Source organism: Epinephelus moara, chromosome 15 (genome assembly GCF_006386435.1).
Source record: "Epinephelus moara isolate mb chromosome 15, YSFRI_EMoa_1.0, whole genome shotgun sequence".
NCBI lineage: Eukaryota > Metazoa > Chordata > Actinopteri > Perciformes > Serranidae > Epinephelus > Epinephelus moara.
The window spans coordinates 6,548,434-6,568,147 of NC_065520.1; the positions used below are offsets into that span (position 1 = coordinate 6,548,434).

The 19,714-nt window shown below is 41.2% G+C and overlaps 1 protein-coding gene across 2 annotated transcripts in view; it reads left to right on the forward strand.

Moving 5' to 3' along the window:
- The window catches only part of LOC126401713 (neuronal membrane glycoprotein M6-b-like), a 61,734-nt gene that overhangs the window by 30,893 nt on the left and 11,127 nt on the right, over positions 1–19,714 (forward strand). For both annotated transcript variants that reach the window (XM_050063161.1, XM_050063160.1), the window contains exons 2-3: positions 16,731–16,917; positions 19,455–19,614. In XM_050063161.1, coding sequence (XP_049919118.1) covers positions 16,731–16,917; positions 19,455–19,614 — 347 coding nt within the window. The remainder of the gene's footprint in view (positions 1–16,730; positions 16,918–19,454; positions 19,615–19,714) is intronic.

Below are 19,714 nucleotides of genomic sequence, written 5' to 3' on the forward strand. Positions count from 1 at the left end.
AAAAAAAATCCAAACTATCCCTTTAAAAACCTTGAAATGTTGATCTGACTAAAGTATCAGACAACAGATTGTTTACCTGCTCAATATTTGCCAATTAACATGTGAATCCAGGAGCAGTAAATGTAACCATCAGCGAGGAAGCTGACTGTAATAGTAGCTGATTTGGACAAACTATCATTGTGCTGCAGCTTCTCTCTCACACACACCCACATAGACTCCAATGTGTGCACTTGCTGTTACTGGCATCCGTCTCCTACTTGTCTTTGTTACACATAACCACCTCTCACTGAGGCTCTCTCCAGTTTTCTTTCTCTTTATGGCAGTGTTTCACTGACAATATCAGGGAGAAAAAAGGCTCCCACACACTAGATTGATGCTTGTATGACTGCAACGTCTTCAGCAAGGAGGGCCATGTGTAGACTTCACATGATTAAACCCAGGTGTGAATCCCAGGTGGAATTCATTACCTTCAATTAGTGGTGCATTGACACAAATGTTGAGTGAGCACAAAACAAATTGGAGCACTAATCAGTTTCCAATTTAAGCACAGAGAGAAACTTTAAACACAAATTCCCGATTGTTTTTTAGTTTCTACAACTCCATCAGTTTTGCTGTGTTTTCAGTTTTGCAAGGAATCCAAACCGCCCAAACTTAAAGGTCTAGTGAGACTCTGACTCCTCTTTAAACATTAAAAACACTCATGTTCTGTCTTTGCATGCTCTGAAAACTTACAATCTGCCCCTGCCTGCAGATCTCAGACATTGTGATTGATTTGTTGCAAATAAACTGCCACAATCCTCCTTTTTGTTTTCCTCTCCTCTCTTTCCTTGCCCTCTTCTCATCCCTGCTTTGTCCTGATTTTCCTGCTTATCTCCTTCTCCAACACACACACACACTCATGCACACACCCTTCGCCTATTCTCCTCTCGCCCTGGAGGTGTGTGAGGTTGCAGGAGCATGTGAAAGCCGTCACACAGGGAGAGGCTCATGTGTTCCTCATTTGAAGCCATTTGCCCAAAGCATGCTGTCAGCCTCCATCTGGATATGTTTGTGTGTGTGTGTCAGTGTCGGTGTGTGTGCTTGTATTTGTTTACGTGTCAATGACCAGGAGTGGTTTAAGGGAATGTCTGTGTCGGTGCTTTGCTTGCACTAAAGGAAAAGCTCTATTTTAGTGTGCACATATGTGGGCGAGACCGTGTGGTACGCCGTTGTGTTCATAGTCAGCCCTCTCGGTCCCCACACTGTGGTCACATTTATATTTAAAGTCGCCTTTTCTGCTTGCATGTTCATAAAACAAGCAATATTTAGTTTGGATGTGTCTATTTGCCATTTATTTTCTGCACGAACGCTGGCAGAGTTGGGGAAAATTGCTGAAAAATAGCTTTTTTGTGTCCTACCTTGAAAAACAACCGCCTGTTTATTGTATCAAGCATCAATTTAGAACATTTTGATTATAATGTAAAAGAACGATTGGTCGATTGGTTGACAGAAAAATAATCCGCAACAATTTTAGTAATGGATCAGCCATTTTAAGTGAGTCTAAGTAACTTTTGCTGGTTGGCGGTTGCTCAGGCCACAAGTCACATTTACAGAAAAAATATAAATGCATTTGCACATGTAGCGCAAACAATAAAATAACAGAGGCTTACAGTTTAAGAAGAGCCATCAAGTCTGTGAACTAGCTCAGTAATCTGAGTAGCACAGTAAAATTTATTGTTAACATCAGCAAACATTAATGCCACCATATCTTAAATGTTCTAACATTGGCCTACATATCTGAAGTTTGCAAACACTGGCCCCCATAAAGTTTGCTAACATTTGCTTAAGCCACCAGATATGAACACTGGCAACATTAGTCACCATATCTTTAAAGGGACAAAAACATACCTGTAGTGTTATTTATAGTTTTGGTTATCTAGATAGTTTTGGTGTGAGTTGCCAAGGGTTGGATATACAGACAGTAGAGATGTCTGCCTTCTCTCCAATATAATAGAACTAGATGGCACTCAGCTTGTGGTGCTCAAAAGTGCCAAAAAATAAATACATTCAAACTCAACAGCAATGTCTCATTACAGAAATCATGACTTTGTTACTCAAGATAATCCACAGACCTTGTTGTGAGCAGTTTAATGTAGGAACTATTTTTACACCTGCCAACCGTATCACCGCGCAAAAGGAAGCGTGCATCTACTGCTGGCTTACCTAGCACCACCATGAATGTATTAAGAAAACTGGATACAGCGTTGAACGCAGGGCCTTGTTCATTCCTAAGAGAATTGCTCAGTGGCACATGAAGCCATAATGGTTTAACTATCGGCACTACCTCCACACTGTGTGGCCCATAATGCAATTGGCTACACTGGCCAAGTGCTTCCAAATGGCTAACTTCCAGTTTAGTGCTCCACTAACTTGAATGGGGATGAAATTATTCAATTGTGCAGCTCTTCTAGACTTTCTTAATGTTGTGGGATGGAATAAATCAAATCTTGATAGTGCAACAAGTCATATCATGGAGGTTGTGACACTCAAAAAAATGTATCAGCTGACTTCCAGATATTTCTTTCGCCATGTAAGTCAATTGGGAGAAGTCATTTTGGGCTCCAGGGCATCACGAGACGGACCTGCAGTTGTAATTCCACTGTTTGGCCACTATGAAAATTGACTTCAGAACTGGGCGCACTTACTTAATTGAAACTATATGTAGCTTTTGAAAGAAGAATTAATACATAGTTTGCCTTCAAGTCACTAATAAAGCAAAAGTGCCTCAACATTTACTGGTTTCAGCTTCCTAAATGTGAGGATTTGCTGTATTTTGCTGTTTTATATCATTGTAAATTTAATAACTCTGGGTTTCTGACTGTTGGTCTGACAAAACAAGACTTTTGAGGATGACCCTTTGGGCTTCAGGAAATTATTATATGCGTTTCTTAAACAATTATCTGATGTTTTATAGACTAAATAATTAAAGATGAATTGATACTGAAAATAACTGTGCAGCCTGAGAAAGAAGCAACAGATTAAAATAATTTGGAAACAAGTGCACAAGCTACCACGCATCATCCTCCAACACTGCATCTATGTTTGAACCCCAGTCTGCAGTGGGTATATGAATAGCAGCAAGTGGCAGGTTGGCGCAGCATGCCTTGTTCCTGAGTGATGCCAACCTCCTCTGGCCTTCCTCCATCACCCACTGATGCCCAATCTGCTCCTCTCATCCACAGCCCATAAAACGCCTGATGCCGATTAAGCACTCGTCATTGTTAGCCACGGCTGACATCGATAAGTGACTGGGCCTGTATGATGTGTAGGTCATTCTGTGTCTCGGTTTCAGGCTGTGGTCTGTGGTCTGTGGTCCCGCATTCAGCACCAAACTCTCTTAGAAACTGGTGTGTTTTTCAGCATTTCCTTCATATCTGATGAATAATGATGACGAAGGCCGTGTTTCTGTAAGTTTATCTGTGTTACAGTAAATGAGACTCTTCAGCAACTCATATTTGAGAGTACACGCTCAGTTGGGCCCTTCTGCAAACCACTCACACACTCTCACACACACACATCGCACACATAGTGTTCGCGTAGCCCCTAAGGCTGCTGGAAAGTGAATCTCCATAATCACATCAGGAGTAGGAGGGTGGAGGGGAGGTGCAGGGGCCAGAGGAGGGCCACTGACTTCTTTGACATCTCAGGGAAAGTGACATCAGCCAAGTTGGTTGCGTAACCGCTGAGCCCATTCAGTTCAATGGCACGGCACTTCTGGCCAGAGGGGCCATTTTACATTTTGGTGGAACAAGACTCAAACTAATAGCGCTCACTCCGCTCCGCTGAGCCGCCACATGGCAGCTCGGGACAGGTGATGCTGCTTCTGAATAGCGGGAGATTAGAGACAAAAGAGAGCTGTTAGGAGAGTTTTCACACAGTGTAGGCGGTCAGTGGGTTATCTGCCATCGCCGTTCAGGTCTGCTGTCACTGCACCCTGCAGCCAGACACCTTTAAATAAACCCTTTTAATGATCTGCTGGTAATTGTACTCGCCTTATTATACAACGTCGCCCCAAAGGGCACCAATATAACTTTCTTGCATCATATTATCCAAATTATAAAAATGCCTCAAGACAAAAACAGGATTCTGAAACTTTCCTCATAACTTGAGCACCTTATGTTGTGTATGGAAGCTAATTTGCACCAGAATAAAAAGAACAGATGAAAAATGAATGAATAAATAAAAATGCTTAGTTACTATCTTATCACTTCTGATTTAATTTCGACTTACCGTATCTCATAAGAGACCTTCTTGAAGAGGTGGTCTTGGTCTGGTTACAAATGAACTCTGGTGCGGTTCGTTTGTGGTGAGAACGTGTCTTGACCTCGATCCGAACCAACTGCAGTCACATGACACATTGTTTGGGTTAAACATGAGCATGTTACAGTCCTGGAGGATTATTAATGTGCACCTCCTCCTGTAATGCCTTAATATGCACATTCAGCACATCCAATGCATCAAAACATTGTTTTCTAGTTGGAGCCGCGCCTCGTTTTCAAACTGTATGGTTTGACTAAAATGAACCTTGACAGCAATATAGTCCACGATGAGCAGCGCTAAAATCAACCTGCGTAGCTGTCCCTTCATTGTGACATTAGAAAGTGTCACATTTATCTTGCAAGTGTACTCTTCTTCAACGTTTGGTTTACCTCCTGGATTTTTCCTACATGGAAATTCTGACCAATCAAGAGCAGCTTTCTTGCGCAAGGCATTTTTATCTGGTCCACTTGTAAATGCTGTCGTGACAAAATGAACCAACTCTAAGCAATTATTAGTCCCTGATTCGGACCAAAGCAAGACAAACTTTAGGTCTGAAAGCACCCTAAGGCCCTGTTTATACCTGGTATTAAAATGAGTCTTGGGTGATCCAGTCACTAGTGAACGTTGCTAAATACAAGTGTAAACAACAGACAACAGAGGTGGGATGAAGTCATTGTTTTGCAAGTCACAAGTAAGTCTCAAGTCAAAACTCACAAGTCCTTATAAAGTCCTGAGTCCTAAACTTAACATAACAAGTTTGTTAAAAAGTTACTTAGCTATAATGCTAATGTTAGCTAAACATTAGCTCGCTATGAATATTACCTTGACTTACTGTTTTTTTTTTGTGTGTGTGTTTGTTTTTTATTGTTGTTGCGTTTTTGTCTGTAGTTTTGACCTGCACATTTTGCATACTGCAATTTATTTTTTGCTGACCACTGAGTAGTTTTTGTATGTGAGATTATGGAATTGTCTCTGGTACCATTTTTCCAACTGGTGCTCAGTAACATGACATTAGTTCTTTATGGTTCTCTCCTGCAACTTGACTGGATATTGTCGGATTGGTTCAAACAAAGTGGAGCTGGGGAATTAAGTGTTGACTTGCTGGGAATTAATAGAGTTATAGTTAGCTGATTCACTAATTGAAGGGAAATAAATTTAGTTGTGGCACACTTGAAACATAATTGAAGTCATGAGTCATTTGTGTTAAAGTCCAAGTTGAGTTGCAAGTCTGCTTTTATTTTGTTGAGTCTAAAGTCCTCAAATTTTGTGACTCAAGTGTAAGTCGTATGACTCAAGTCCACACCTCTGGTAAATGGCCACCAAGACCGATTGTGATCCGATTGCTCAAACATTTGCAAAGGTGGTCTGAGAAGCATTTAACCACATATCTTTTGTAGTGTAAACGCTAATGAGTCCTGATGCGTCCCTAATGAGGACTATGCCATCATTGCAGGACATGGTGGTTGTTTGGTGACAGTACACCCCATAACTGAGTCTGCATACCTATTGAGGTAGTAAAGTGTGAGTGTGAAGCGCTCCAGCTGCAGCTCAGTTTCTCTGGTGTGCTTGGATGTGATGCTTTACTTATTACTTCCTGTGTTTTCTCATAAGTACTTGCTTGTAGAGTTTGTTTTTAGCATGCACAGGTTGGAGGAGTCAGTGCTGAACACGTTAGTTCAAATACACTGATTGTAATTTGCACCAGATGAACAGTTCATGCGCATCTGTGAGCGTCCACTCTCATGTGTGCCCCAGCTGTGTATATACATGTATATTTTGTATATTCATCACAGGTGTGTTTGTTGTGTGTCTTGGGAGTTGAGTCCTTCACCCAGCTGTCAGAGTTTAGCTCAGATTGGCCAGAGAAAGAGAAAAACAGAGGAAACCAACATCCAGCAGATCAGTGGGATCAAAGTATTGATCACGCAGCAGAGCGCCGAGAACGGGATTTGAGAGTCCATCATGCTCAATTACGCCAGGCCAGATGCTGACCTTGTGGCACTCATAAAGCTGGCATAACTGGCCAAAGGTTTCTCACAAACAGAAGATTAGGGTCAGTTATGTACCGTGGGAAAAAAAGAAAAGAAAAATGGTTGGGAATGGTGATGGCAGCTGCCTTCATCCTCTTACCTGGCTCAGAGCATATTGTGTCCTCTTGATCAACGCCGCAAACAAGCCGATTACTGAAAACATTTGCTTTGATAATGTGTTGGTTAGCAGATGAATGTGAGATGATTTTTTTTAAGAACAGGAAATGAAACAGAAGCCATATTCAGATGGGCTTTCTGAGGGAATACTTTCCGAACATGAATTATTGGTTGCGTTTGAGGAATAATTCCAGTTTATCACAACTTAGTTTCGATCCTAATGGAAATAATAACATCACCATAGATGTAGATTTCGGGGGAGGCACAGGGGACACGCCCCCCAATAAAAAATGAAAGTAGCAGAGGAATTTTATTTTGACAAAATTAACATTTACACCATAAACTGATGCAGAAAAGGCACAAATTGATGCATAATAAATTAATAGAATGCAGGAAATTAAGTGTTTAATGCTCAAAATTTTGTGATCTTAACTCTAATCTCCCATTTCATTTGTGTGTCCCTCAATTTTGAAATGGAATCTACGCCCTTAAACATAAGTTTGTTGCTACAACATTAATCTGCAACTGTTTTGATGATAGATTAGTTGTTTGAGTAATTTTTCAAGCAAAAATGTCACCGTTGCGACAGTACATTAATTATCTTTACATGTCAGACTGTAGGAGCTTCTTCTGTTCAGTCTATATTAAATCTAGTTTTTTTTTCGTGTTACATGTGTTTTCGACAGTGACTGTGTATTGGGCTTTAAACAATGCCAAAATGTACCCAGTTCTGCACCCAAATGTATCACATGTAGACACTGGTGTGCTGCGTTCACTGCCTGTTTTGGACTGACACAGTGTTAGTTGTACAAAATGAGCAATTTAATTTTTTATTGGCCTATGGGGAGTTCTAATTATTCACCATTTTCTGACATTTTAAAGACAAAACAAGTAACCATTTGTCTGAGAAAGTAATTGGTGGAATAATTGATCATGAAAATTGTCAGTTGCTTTGACAACTTTGTGCCATGATGGATTTTTACCAATATTTTGTGTAGGAATGGGCGATATGGAGAAAATCAAATATCACTATATTTTTGACCAAATACCTTGATAACAATATTGCAAAAATATTGCAACTATAGGGTTGACTGTAGACCCTTTCACTGTTTCTAATTACGTGGACAGGATAGCCCATAATACACATAACAGTATATACTTTTTCCCTAACCTGATTTGAAGTGTGCGCCTCCGTGCAGTCCTTTTGTCTTAATCACATTTAACCATAGTTGCCTTTGTTTCGTTGATGGGTGGTGGCTGGTATGCCATAAAATTTAAGTTCTGAGCCATGAGCCAAGACGTGTTTTAAGACTCCTACGTAGCCGTGGTGGAGACTCGTGTTTTGCCTCCAGCTAATAAAATGATGTCATTGTGACGTCGGCCCTAAAAGGTTCTGTTGGTGCTATCGCAAAATATTTAGTCTACACAATGACATTTTTGATAAATAATCATCAGTAATGTGGATGTAATGACTATAGAACAGCTAGAACCGTCAAGTAATCACATCACTCGACAGTAATGTAGCCTTTAAAACCAGGAAAATACAACACTCATGATCCCTAGAATCTAAGACAATATCTGGTCTCATGTCACGATATGGATATAATACTGATGCATTTCCCAGCTCTAATTTGGAGTCTGCTCACTATTGGTGACTGGGTTGGGCAGATGGACGATAGTGGCTGTCAGTCACTGACCACTGAGCCTGACATTGTGATTAAAAAGACCGTCCTGTTCGCACCAACACTGGGGCGTGGGTTTGTGGTGGCACTATTAGCATCCACTGCATGTTTAAAGCCGTACGCTGCAAGATGGGTGAAGTGGTATCCTTTTTAGCGACCAAGTTTGTTGCCACCGGCTCACATCTGTTGGGCTAACTGCTGTTTTTTTGTGTTTGTTTTTTTAAATTCACTGGTAACGTTACATAGATATTTCAGGTTTGAGCAATGGGGTCAAAAAGTGACAAAGCAGCATTCTGAGTAAGTTATTAATAACTTACAGAAAAATTGTCTGTAAGAGTCCACCCTACATCACTCATACACTCACACACACCTTGGAGAGGCGCTGTGGTGCTCGTCTTAATTGTCTCCATCCTTGTCTCAGTTGTGTAATGCATCAATTTTGCAGTTTGGGGTCAGGTCCAGTTCAGATGGTGGATTAATGCATACTTTCAACCCCCACCCACCCACAACGATCATCCATTTGAATGTTTCACCGTGGATATCATCATGGGCCACTTAGACATTTCTTAACCCTAATTGGTGCCTTTATTGTTGTGGCAATGTTGTTGTGTTCCAGTATTTAAGCAAATACTTTAGTGTCACAACTGGCAGAAACAATGACAAAACTAAGACCCAAGTTGTAATAAAGTGGAATTATCCTTTAAGGAAACACAGCTTTGTTGTTAACTCCATGACAATGCGGTTTTGATGTTCTGTCATGGTTTTTAAAAGCGTCTCATAAAAGCTCTGAGGAGTATTTTATCCTTCAACTCAAGTGGAAAGACGGAAATCTCCCAAGCTGAAGTTATGAGGTTACGAGTTTGTGTGTGTGTGTGTGTGTGTGTGTGTGTGTGTGTGTGTGTGTGTGTGTGTGTGTATGTGTATGTGTTGTTGTGGCTGAAGTCTGCTGCCATCAAACAGATGGGGCTTCTTTTTCATCTCAACCAGAGGAGACGCAGCCATCCATCCCCCTCCCGCCTCTTTCTGCTTTACTTTCCCACACCTTTCCTCTCTTTCTCTCCCTCCCTCTGAGGGTCCTCCTCGACTCTTGTGGGAATCTACCCATAATGCACTGTGAGGAAATTGCCCCATAATGAATACAGCACTTCTAAATTGGAATACAGCCGCAGGCAGGGACCAGACCGGCCGCTGAAATATTCACAAAGCTTTATTAACGCTGTTATTCCTGGCAGATGCACTGTGCCTACGAACAGTTGGCGATAATCATGCAGTGCCACTGGGTTGTACAGTTTATAGCAAATTATTAGGACTGTCGATGTAATCTTCTCTCAGTTTATATTCAAATCTGCTTTATAGGCATGACAGAAAGGAAATCAGTGTTGCCAGAGAAATACATCACATAAATTCAGGCGATATTATCCAGAGATGGCAGATAAAAGCTGCTACTGATGCAGTTATTTTGAGTGTCCAGTTTGCATTGCATGCTGTATTTTTCTTTAATTCTTTTAAATGCTACAAATTCAAATCTTCAGTAGTGACCATGTGAAAATGAAGTTTGCAAGGCAGCATGTATGTGAGGGATTATTTCACGGCGAACACTCTTCATTTCATGTCGTGGGTGTCAGATGATGGACAGGAAGCGGAGCTTAATCACAAAGGACGTCAGCAAAAGACTTTGAATACGAGTGTGATGACAAAAGGACTGAATTAAATGGTTTTGTATTGACTGTGTGGATTATCTGTGGAAGATATTTTTCAGATGGCACAAACTGCTCCTTCATGCTTCTGCATTCTTGGTGATTTTCACCTGAACATAACGCAGTTATAAACAGTGATTTTATATGAACAGTAGATGAAATGATTAATGTGAAGGGGTTGTTCATAGTGATGAACCCACAGAAAATGATCACCAGACTCAACAGTGCTCTGATTAACGCTTGTACACAACCGGCTCAGCACCACAGCAGACAAAGTTAGCAACTAGCCGGTGAAAACAGTGTAGCATTTAGCAGCTAAACAGCCAGATATTTCCCTCAGGGGTTGGTGGAGACCAAACACAGAGATAAAAGGAGAGTGAATATTGGATTTACATTCATCAAGTTGACACAAATGTGACTCCAAATCAATGCTAAAGTTGCTCTATATCTGCTAGATGTGAAAGTAAGCAAATGTTTGTGAGCACATTCACCATATAAATTCATAGACTGTATAGAAATAGTGCACTTTGTCAATGTGACTGGTGTCGTCAAAAATACATAGACACGTATAGGATTTGACTAGTTGACATTTTCCACAGTATTGATACACAGGTACCAGCTGCACTGTCTTGCTCTCTCTTATAGTTGGAAGTACGCTAGCTGCTAGCTTGGTTAGCACAGTTCATTTACAGTCCATGGTTAATTGTGATAATGCTATTAGGCCGGGAGCCAGGACCAGCCGTCAGGATGTTTCATGCTACCTTTTTTTCCACTATTATTTCCTGTTAGCCTATGCCTTGGGCCATCACAAGTTGATAACGAGCAAATATTGAGGTGCTACAGTTGCATAAAAAGTCAGACAAGTATGAAATCTGGCATGGATCTGGCAGGTGTAAACCATTTATAACAAAATGTTCTGACTGGAAAAACTGAACATCTGACTCCTTAGAGGTTTTTTTTAGTACAGCCCAATGCTGAACAAGACTTTTTTAAGGCAAACAAAATTTATAATTAACTTTCATAACCTGAAAACCAGGTCCCCAGAAATGCTGCTCAGCCTTGAAGCCAATTTTTCCCAATGGCCACTTGCAGTATTGCTGCGAAAAAAGCATGTTTCTCACAGGCCACCATGACAAAAGAGACATCTGTAGAATTAACAGGACACCTCAAATTGCAAACATGGTCAATTATGAATCTTTATTTTATGGATTTTTGATCCATGTAGGTTTTATATTTGTAAAACCTCCCTGAAGCTGAGAAGAGTAACATTTGTAACGTCATCACAATGTAAAGTCTATGAAGAAGGAGCAAGAACTTGCAAGCAGGGCTAGTTGGAGAAACACTACTGCGCATATTCAGTGGGCCCCATACCACGGAAGTAAACCTGGAAGCAAGAAACTTCTTTGGTGTATGCACCAGGCGAGCAACTCCATTGGAATGAATAGGTGCCATTTTGCCACCTGGTATCTTGTTATCATGGTAAAATCTACGTTGAAAACACACTGAAATAGCAACAGCTACGGCTAATGTTTTACATACTGTAGACTCTGAATCTGCGATTACACCAGCGTTGTTGCTGATGTAGTGACTTGTCAAAAGATGGCACACATTTGTCACTCATAGCAGCTATGCCCTTAATTATGCATAACTTAAAGCCTTAATAATATTTAAACAATGAGTTATATAAAAATTCAATCCCCGTACAGTTGTTGTGAACGTGGAAAGTAGCTCCGGAGACTAAAACTGTTTTCTGTATCAGGCTGTAAACATGTCTTTCTGCTGTAAAGTTGGGTGTTCCAACATTGGATTCTATGGGGACTGACTCAATTTTGGAGCCAGCCTCAAGTGGCCATTAGAGGAACTGCAGTTTTTGGCACTTCAAAGCCCCAGAGGTTGTCGCTTGTATCAGCTGCATAAGGTGATAAGATGTCAGTGTTGTAGCTTGTTTCGGCCGCCCCAAAGTAATGCAGGTTTACCACAGATAATCAGTTTAACATATGACAATGCAGACATCAAGAATAACGAATTTTTTTTTTTGGCCTATTTCTTGTGTATTGACCGTCTGTATCACTTTTTGTTGTACTATGAATTCTTTAAGTTTCCCATTCATCTCTCCTTTATATCAAACTATACAAAATCTGTTTGACCTACTTCCTAAAGCCTCTAGCAGGCAGAATATGGATAAAGATATTTTGCATCTCCCTCCCTCCATATTTCTGGTTGTCACTTCAGTTGCCTTCACATCTAGTATTGTGTTTTTTGGAGGGGGGGGGGGGGGGGGGGGGTTAAATTTTACACCGTTGTCACCATGTAGTGCCAGTCTTTAGGTTTTCTCATTCAGGTTACATCACTCTACACTGGTGTATGTGTGAAGCGGCTGCGAAGGACTACGCTACCGCTGAACTGGGTCGTGGGTAACACGTTGCTATGGCAACTGCTATTTGCCGGCCCTGGGGCCAAGAACTGCTTTTTCGCTTACACTTTCTCTCTCTCTCTGTTCTTTCTCTGTTCTTTCTTTGCTCGCTCTGCCTCTTTCTTCACCACCTTCTCTCTTTTTCCTCTTCCCTTTGTTCCTCTGCTCGCTCTCTATCGATTTCTCACTCCGTCTTCCTCTCCATTCACCTCTGCTTTCCTTTTTCTCTCCCATGCTCCTCGCTTACGCTGTCATTCCTTCTCATTTTTTTCTCCATCTCCTTCTTTCATCCCTTCTTTTTGTCTTCGTCTGTGGGAAAAACAATGATTGAGCATCTGTCTATCTGACTGTCACTCTCAGCTGCAAATTGAAATCCTAATTTAAGCAGGGGGACATTTTCTAGTTTTGTCCTGCAGGCCACAGAGGAAGCAGAGGAAGAACAAGCTTTAACAGCAGGGGGTGTTAATCCTTAATTGCAGCTCTTGTCTGTCAAATTATTTGCTGTTCTGTTGCTTCACAAAATGAACTCAAATTCCCAAATCTTTCACTCTTTTATACCGGCGAGCTGGGTGTTCAGGCGCCTTCACAGACAGCCTGTAAAACGTTCCCACATACTGACGCACCGTCCTTGGTCCGAGATTGTTGAGATGATATACGATACAGCGTCGTAACAGGACCGTAACATATTGTCTAAGCGATTAACTCCAGCTGGCTCACTGTAAGTACAGCGTGGGCACGCAGCCATATTTCATAGAGAGAGCAGAGAAGAAGACAAGCAGGGCAAAGGCAGAGACAAGAGGTAGCGAGATGCAGCGAGGTATAAAACGAGAGCGATGGGCCGGCCTCGGTGTGTCACCTAAATTCTACTCTAATGAATAGCCCATTGATTTCCATTAGGGCTGGCTGGAGCTGACCACTCCGGCCTGTCTGTTTCCCATTAGCGCACTTTAAAACTGAGGCTGACAAACAGTCGTAGCCACGGGCGGACCGGATGAGGAGGCCACTCAGTGTTTAAAAGAAACCTGGGAATTGGTCCATGAAGCTGCATGGGGCCAGGGAGAAGATAGTTAACAGCAGGAATTATACGAGCCTTAAATACCAGTCATGCACTCTCAAACATTTTTCCTTAAATGAGCACAATCTGCAAATTTAATGTCACCTGGAAATTCTTGATTTGCGTTTAAAAAAGCAGGATTATCACATCTCAGTGGCGGGTTTTACTCTCCTCTCTAAATAAAAAGGCAGGAAGACTAACATATTAAATTACCTGTTGAGATTGACCTTTTACAGCAGGATGGAGTGTCAGTGCAGAGCAGCTTTTAAACAGCCTCCAGGTCCTCATTGTATCGACCACTGAGTCCATTGCGGTCCCCCCCACCCCCCTGGAGGCCTGGCCTGTTTCTCGGCTCAGGATTTTAGAGCCATCCAGCCTTATCAGCTCCACCTCTCCATCAGCCCGCTTCCTTCATTAACATTAATAGGATTTGGATCTATTATGCAACGAGCCTCCGCTTCGTTACGCAACGCACAGTCTTCAGCGGCAGCAGCACACTTTGTAGGGGAGCAGTTGCATCTTAGATTTATGGCCTGGGTTTTCATTCACTCAGAGGTAGAGTGGAGGGGTTTTCAATTGCTGGCACATGACCCCACACTGAGGTCAGAAACCAGCCTTTACCTTGTGTAAACCACAAGGGACCACAACAAAAATATTCTTATCAGAGAAAAACTATATTTACTAAGACTTTTAAAAGGTGTGTGAGGATGCAAACTGATTAGCTTCACAAATATTTGATTAAAGCTGTTTGTTAACCATAAGCAGGTGAATAGTAGGCTAAGTCATAAAATGTGGTAAATTTACAAATAAAGTTTCAAAGTTTGAGGTTGTAAAGTTGTTAAAACAATTGAATCTTGCAGCTCAGTCGCCAGAAGAAACTGTGGGCATTGTACGAATCTGTTACACTTGCACGCCATGAAAAGCGTTTTTTGTGTGTTTGGTGGGTTTTTTTGTCAATCTTGACATCACTGCTTTTCCTGCCCGGACTGTGCCCCCAGAACCGCCAAGTGAAAACAGGATCTTGATGATCTGATTTTTGTGCCTTAACCTAAACACACATCAACCACAGAATTGTTGAACTGTAAAGTTTCAACTTATCTACTACATAGTAATGTGCAAATGACTAAACCTCCTGTACAGAATGGTGTCACATCTTATCTTGATTTGTACATTTTGAGAAATTGTGTTAAACTGTCCAATTCAACAGACAAAAAAGTTTTCCAATTCTGCTTTTCCTTTTTTGTGCATACACCTAACCTACTGCAGGCATGTTAGCAGGCTGTACATAAGCTAAAGGCTAACATCATCATGGTAACACCGAAACACTCCGCCTTGCAATGGCTACAGAGAGCTGCAAGCTGCAGCCATTTGATTCTGTGGCAAAGTGTGGCCAGACCAAAAGTCGGGGATAGTTTAACTTTTAGCAGCAAATTGCGGCCAGAGAATATCTGCAGCCAATCAGTAAACAGAGTCCTGTGACTCCTGTGACATGTTGACTTGTGTTACGAAGAATTTCTTCCTGCCTGATATACCTCGCCTGCAGAAAAATGTAATTTGGTGTGTTTTCAGTGTAATATGCTCAGAATGACAATGCTAACATGCTGATGTTTAGCAGGTATAATCTCTACAGTGTTTACAGCCTTAGTTTAGTGTGTTAGCATGCTAGCATTTGCTAATTAGTATGAAACACAATGCATAGCTGAGGCTAATGGGAATGTCATCAGTTTAAAGTTGTACAAAGTGAAATTTTGATCAGATGAAAAGTCATGGAATCACCACAGTCAGCTGGATTCATCATTTGGAAATTATGAATGTCTCTACTAATATTCATGGCAGACATCTCCCAGCAGTGATGCTACCAATCATTATTCTTCCCCTCAGTGGGGCTGAAATCAATCTGCTCGTTTAAACTCATCAATAACAACTTGAAACACCAAGGGTGTAGGTTTCGTTTCAACATTCCAACACATAGGGGCCTATAAAATGGGGTATTTGGGGATCATCCGCCAGAAAATGTGAGCATCAAACACCTAATTTCCTGCATTCTGGTCAGTTTAATGCACCAATTTTTTAATTTGTGATGTGTTACACCACCAGATCTGAAAAGTAAAGCAGGTTGGTTTAGGTTTAACAGATTCGTAAGATGGTCAATTGTGTATTCAAGGCTTGACAAATAGAAATATTTAGATTCAACAAACTTCTCAACATGAAATAATGATGCTTCAGAGTTGCCAATTGGAGCAGGTTGTCATGGAAACAGCAAAGTGGCACACACAAGACAGTTCATTTTGTCTTTTTTTTTCTCTCTCTCCCAGAGTAACTTCCTGCTTTGCTGGAGGAGCTATTTTTAACGGGTGTTATATAAGATGCGACTCTTGTGCTCAATACAATGTTTTATTTTCCCTCCTTTTCATTCCTCTTCATCCTCTTGACTGTGATGGGAGCAGAAAGCACCGCGCTTCCCGTACCTGTATCCTGAGTGAGTTATGGGCTACACGCTCTGCTACGGTTAATGGAAAACAAATTTACTAATTTATCATCATCATCACTGTGTAGAAGCCGCTCAAGCACAGGGGATGAATGTCCGTCGTTTGTCATCATTTTGAAGTTGTGAAAAATTAGGCAAATGCTGGTGGAAGATGTAAATAAAGTGTGCAGGGCAGTTGTTGCCTCTTTCAGTTCCTCATGTCACATTTGACGTTTGCGTTGGATTTTTAATTGCACTGACACCAAAAGTAAATGAAGCAAAACATCAGTCTTATTATACCTTCTATCTGCAACAGTAAAACCATCTAACAGCAAAAATATCTTGAGAATATTAGAGGTATAAGATTTAAGTGCATCTTAAATGTCACCTCTCTGATGCCCCAGAAAAAGGCTTTTATTTTGAAATAATTTATTTAGGTCATGAGTTATTCATGCATAAGGAAGAAAAAAAAATCTTGAAATGTTTCTTTAAAGACAAAAGGGAGATAGAGTTGTTTTTTGAGCTGTGTAGGATGTGAGCATGTAGCACAGCTTACATGTAATATTCAGCGCTCCCAGCTGAGCTCAAAGCGAATGCACACTAACTGTGAAAGATGCTATGATTAGCAGCTCGACGTGCCTGACAGGGAGAAGTGTTGTTCTTCTCTTGTGACGCTCTTGCAGCACACGCATGCTTGATTCAGCCCCAGCAGTTTGAACATCCACGCAGTTTTCTGCATATGAGTAATGGTTAAACAGCAGCAGAGAGAAGGCCATTGAGTGTTGCAGTGAGTGTCATCACCGGAGCCGATCAAGCTTGCAGCAGTCTGCTCTGTATGCTGCTGTTTGGTTTAAAGCATACATTTGCACTTTTAAATCTGACAGATTTAACCAATTTTCTCGCCGCAGAGTTAATTTTCCTACAGCTAATTTCAACAGAGTTAATCCTGGTCTCCTTGTCTCCCCCTTCAGGATGCTTCGAGTGCTGCATCAAGTGTCTGGGCGGGGTGCCCTACGCCTCCCTGGTGGCCACCATCCTCTGTTTCTCAGGCGTGGCTCTGTTCTGCGGCTGCGGCCACGTGGCGCTCACCGGCACCCTGACCATGCTGGAGAACCATTTCTCCAGGGTCACCACGGACCACGCCACCCTCACCTTGGTGTAAGTTCTCAATGTGGTTCAGCTGGCTGACAACAACTGTCCCTCGAATACTCAACTGGCTTTCTCTGGGGGCCACTTTTGCAAAATGACAGGAGACCAGGGGCCAGTCATGTATGCAAGGCCATTTCTAGGATTGAAGGGGCGCAGGGGATCCTCCCCTAGCACTCTGTGTGATAAACAAGTTCTATTTAGATGTTTTTTCATGCACACTGGCACCTTATGTATGTAAAAAGTGCAAAAACAATTCCTGAATCAATTTATTGTTATTGTGTATTAGAAAATGGTTGGGGGGCCAACGCGGCACCCTATCAAGGACCGGATTCAGCCTGCAGGCTGCAGGTTGAGTATCACTGGAATAAGGTGCTCTGCTTACTTGCTTTACACTAAGTTTTCATAAAGACTCAAGGAGCATGATGAATCATTGATGAGCTCCTGGAACCATTAATGGTTTCAGTAGAAATCTTGAAGCAACAACTACCCCTGCAGTTATTAAATCTGTCGACAGGAGCCACCCACATTATCTGTTATGATTCAGAATACCCTAAAACGAGTAGGCATGGTGTCTCTTAACTCAAGTGAATGAGCATTTACAGAAAGAGTACAGATACTCTGAGAGAAGAAAACAATGAAGGGAGGCACTTAGGCTACAATACTCCTTTTGTTTATGAGACTCAGAAAAGTAAATTTCATTTTTTCAAATGGATCCTGTTGTCACTGGAAGATTGATTCTCAATAATACACTCTTCAAGTTTCTCTAAGTTATGGATTTGGATCTATTAATGTAATTTTTTAAAGCTTTGCAAAATGAGATTGTCATGTTAAAGCAAAGCTGTGACAACGAGTGGCATTAGGTAAGTAATTACTAAAACACTGCATCAAAACAATAGCATCAGTGGAGAAAACCATAAACTAGTGGTCATATCTCTCTGATACTGGCTGATATTAGCAACCATAAACTACTTGTTATGCAACTTTAAAGCTAGCTAATAATAACCACCATAAACTACAGACGAAATGTCTCTAAAGACAGTTAACATTAGCCACTACAGACTACTGGTGATATGTCTCTAAAGTTAGCTAACATTAGCCACCATAATGTACTGGTGATATGTCTCTAAAATTAGCTAACATTAGCCACCATAAACTACTGGTAATACACCTCTAAAGTTAGCTAATATTAGCTACCAAAAGCTAACGGTCATATGTCTCTAAGTTAGCTAAATACATTAGCCACCATAAGCTACTGGTCATATGTCTCTAAGTTAGCTAACAACATTAGCAACCATATGCTACTGTTGATATCTAGCTAAAGTTAGCTAACATTAGCCACAGTACGCTGCTGGTTACATCCATATGTGTATATGTATATGATATCTATGGTTACATCTCTCTAAAGTTATATGCTACTGGTTATATCTCTTTAAAGTTAGCTAACATTAGTTATAATATGCTACTGGTTGTATCTCTTTAAAGTTAGCTAACATTAGTTATAATATGCTACTGGTTGTATCTCTCTAAAGTTAGCTAATATTAGTTATAATATGCTACTGGTTATATCTCTTTAAAGTTAGCTAACATTAGTTATAATATGCTACTGGTTGTATCACTCTTAAGTTAGCTAACATTAGCCACCATAAACTACGAGTGACATATTGCTAAAGTTAACTAACTTTGGCCACCTCAAGCTACTGGTCATGTTTTGTCTGAAGTTAGCTAACATTAGCCACCATAAGCTACGGTCATGTCTTTCTAAAATAAGCTAACTTTAGCCAGCATAAGCTACTGAGCATATATCTCTAAAGTTAACAAACATTAGCCACCATAAGCTACAGTACTGCTCACACCAGAACAAGACTGTAGCAGCCGCTGAGTGTATTGAATTCACACAGACAGCAATTTGCAGGTTGTGAAACACAAGGCGCACCGCATCACCTTCTTTTAAAACTTAAATGCCACTTGGAAAAAAAAACAAAAAAACGCTTGCTACACCTTTTTATTGTTGCCAGGCAACCACCCCATCACCTCCTTACCCTAACCAGTCCGTGTAATCAATCTGCCGTAAATGTTTTTTATTATTATTTTATTTATTTTACGGTAATTTAAAGCAAGTTATCAAAATGGACAGGCAGAGGGTACTTGCTGTAGCACTGGATGAGAGGCTGTCAGCAAACAGTAGGGAAACAGAGATTTGTGTGCGTACATGAGACACTAAAAAACTAGGGTGGATCATGGGGGGAGTACTACCAGTTGGTGCTGGAGTTGCCTCGATGATGGCCATTTCCAGGCGTATTTTAGGATGACTTGGGGCAGTTTGACAACCTGCTGTCTATCGTCAGGCCTAGCATAACACAAATGAATACTAACTACAGGGAGTCCTGAGGAGATGTCTGAGCATCAGTTTAGAGCATTGAATTGCACATTTTTTAGCCCCTCAGAGTTGCATACTGTAGGTGCAAAGTTGCCAAGTGCGCTTTTAAAAGCCCAATGTTATTAGTTAGATTTATAACATCCTTTCCTTTCTGTATGCCTATGTTTAGGATCCAGATCTTTCAGTACATCATCTACGGTATTGCCTCTTTCTTCTTCGTCTACGCCATCATCCTGCTGGCTGAGGGCTTTTACACCACCAGCGCCATTAAGAAGGAGCTGCAGAGCGACTTCAAGACCACCGTCTGTGGACGCTGCATCACCGCCTTCGTATGTCAACACGCACACACCGACACACACAAGCAGATGCTGCAAATCATCACACCCACTGACCCACATACACTCCAAATGAAAGCCTCTAAATGAGATT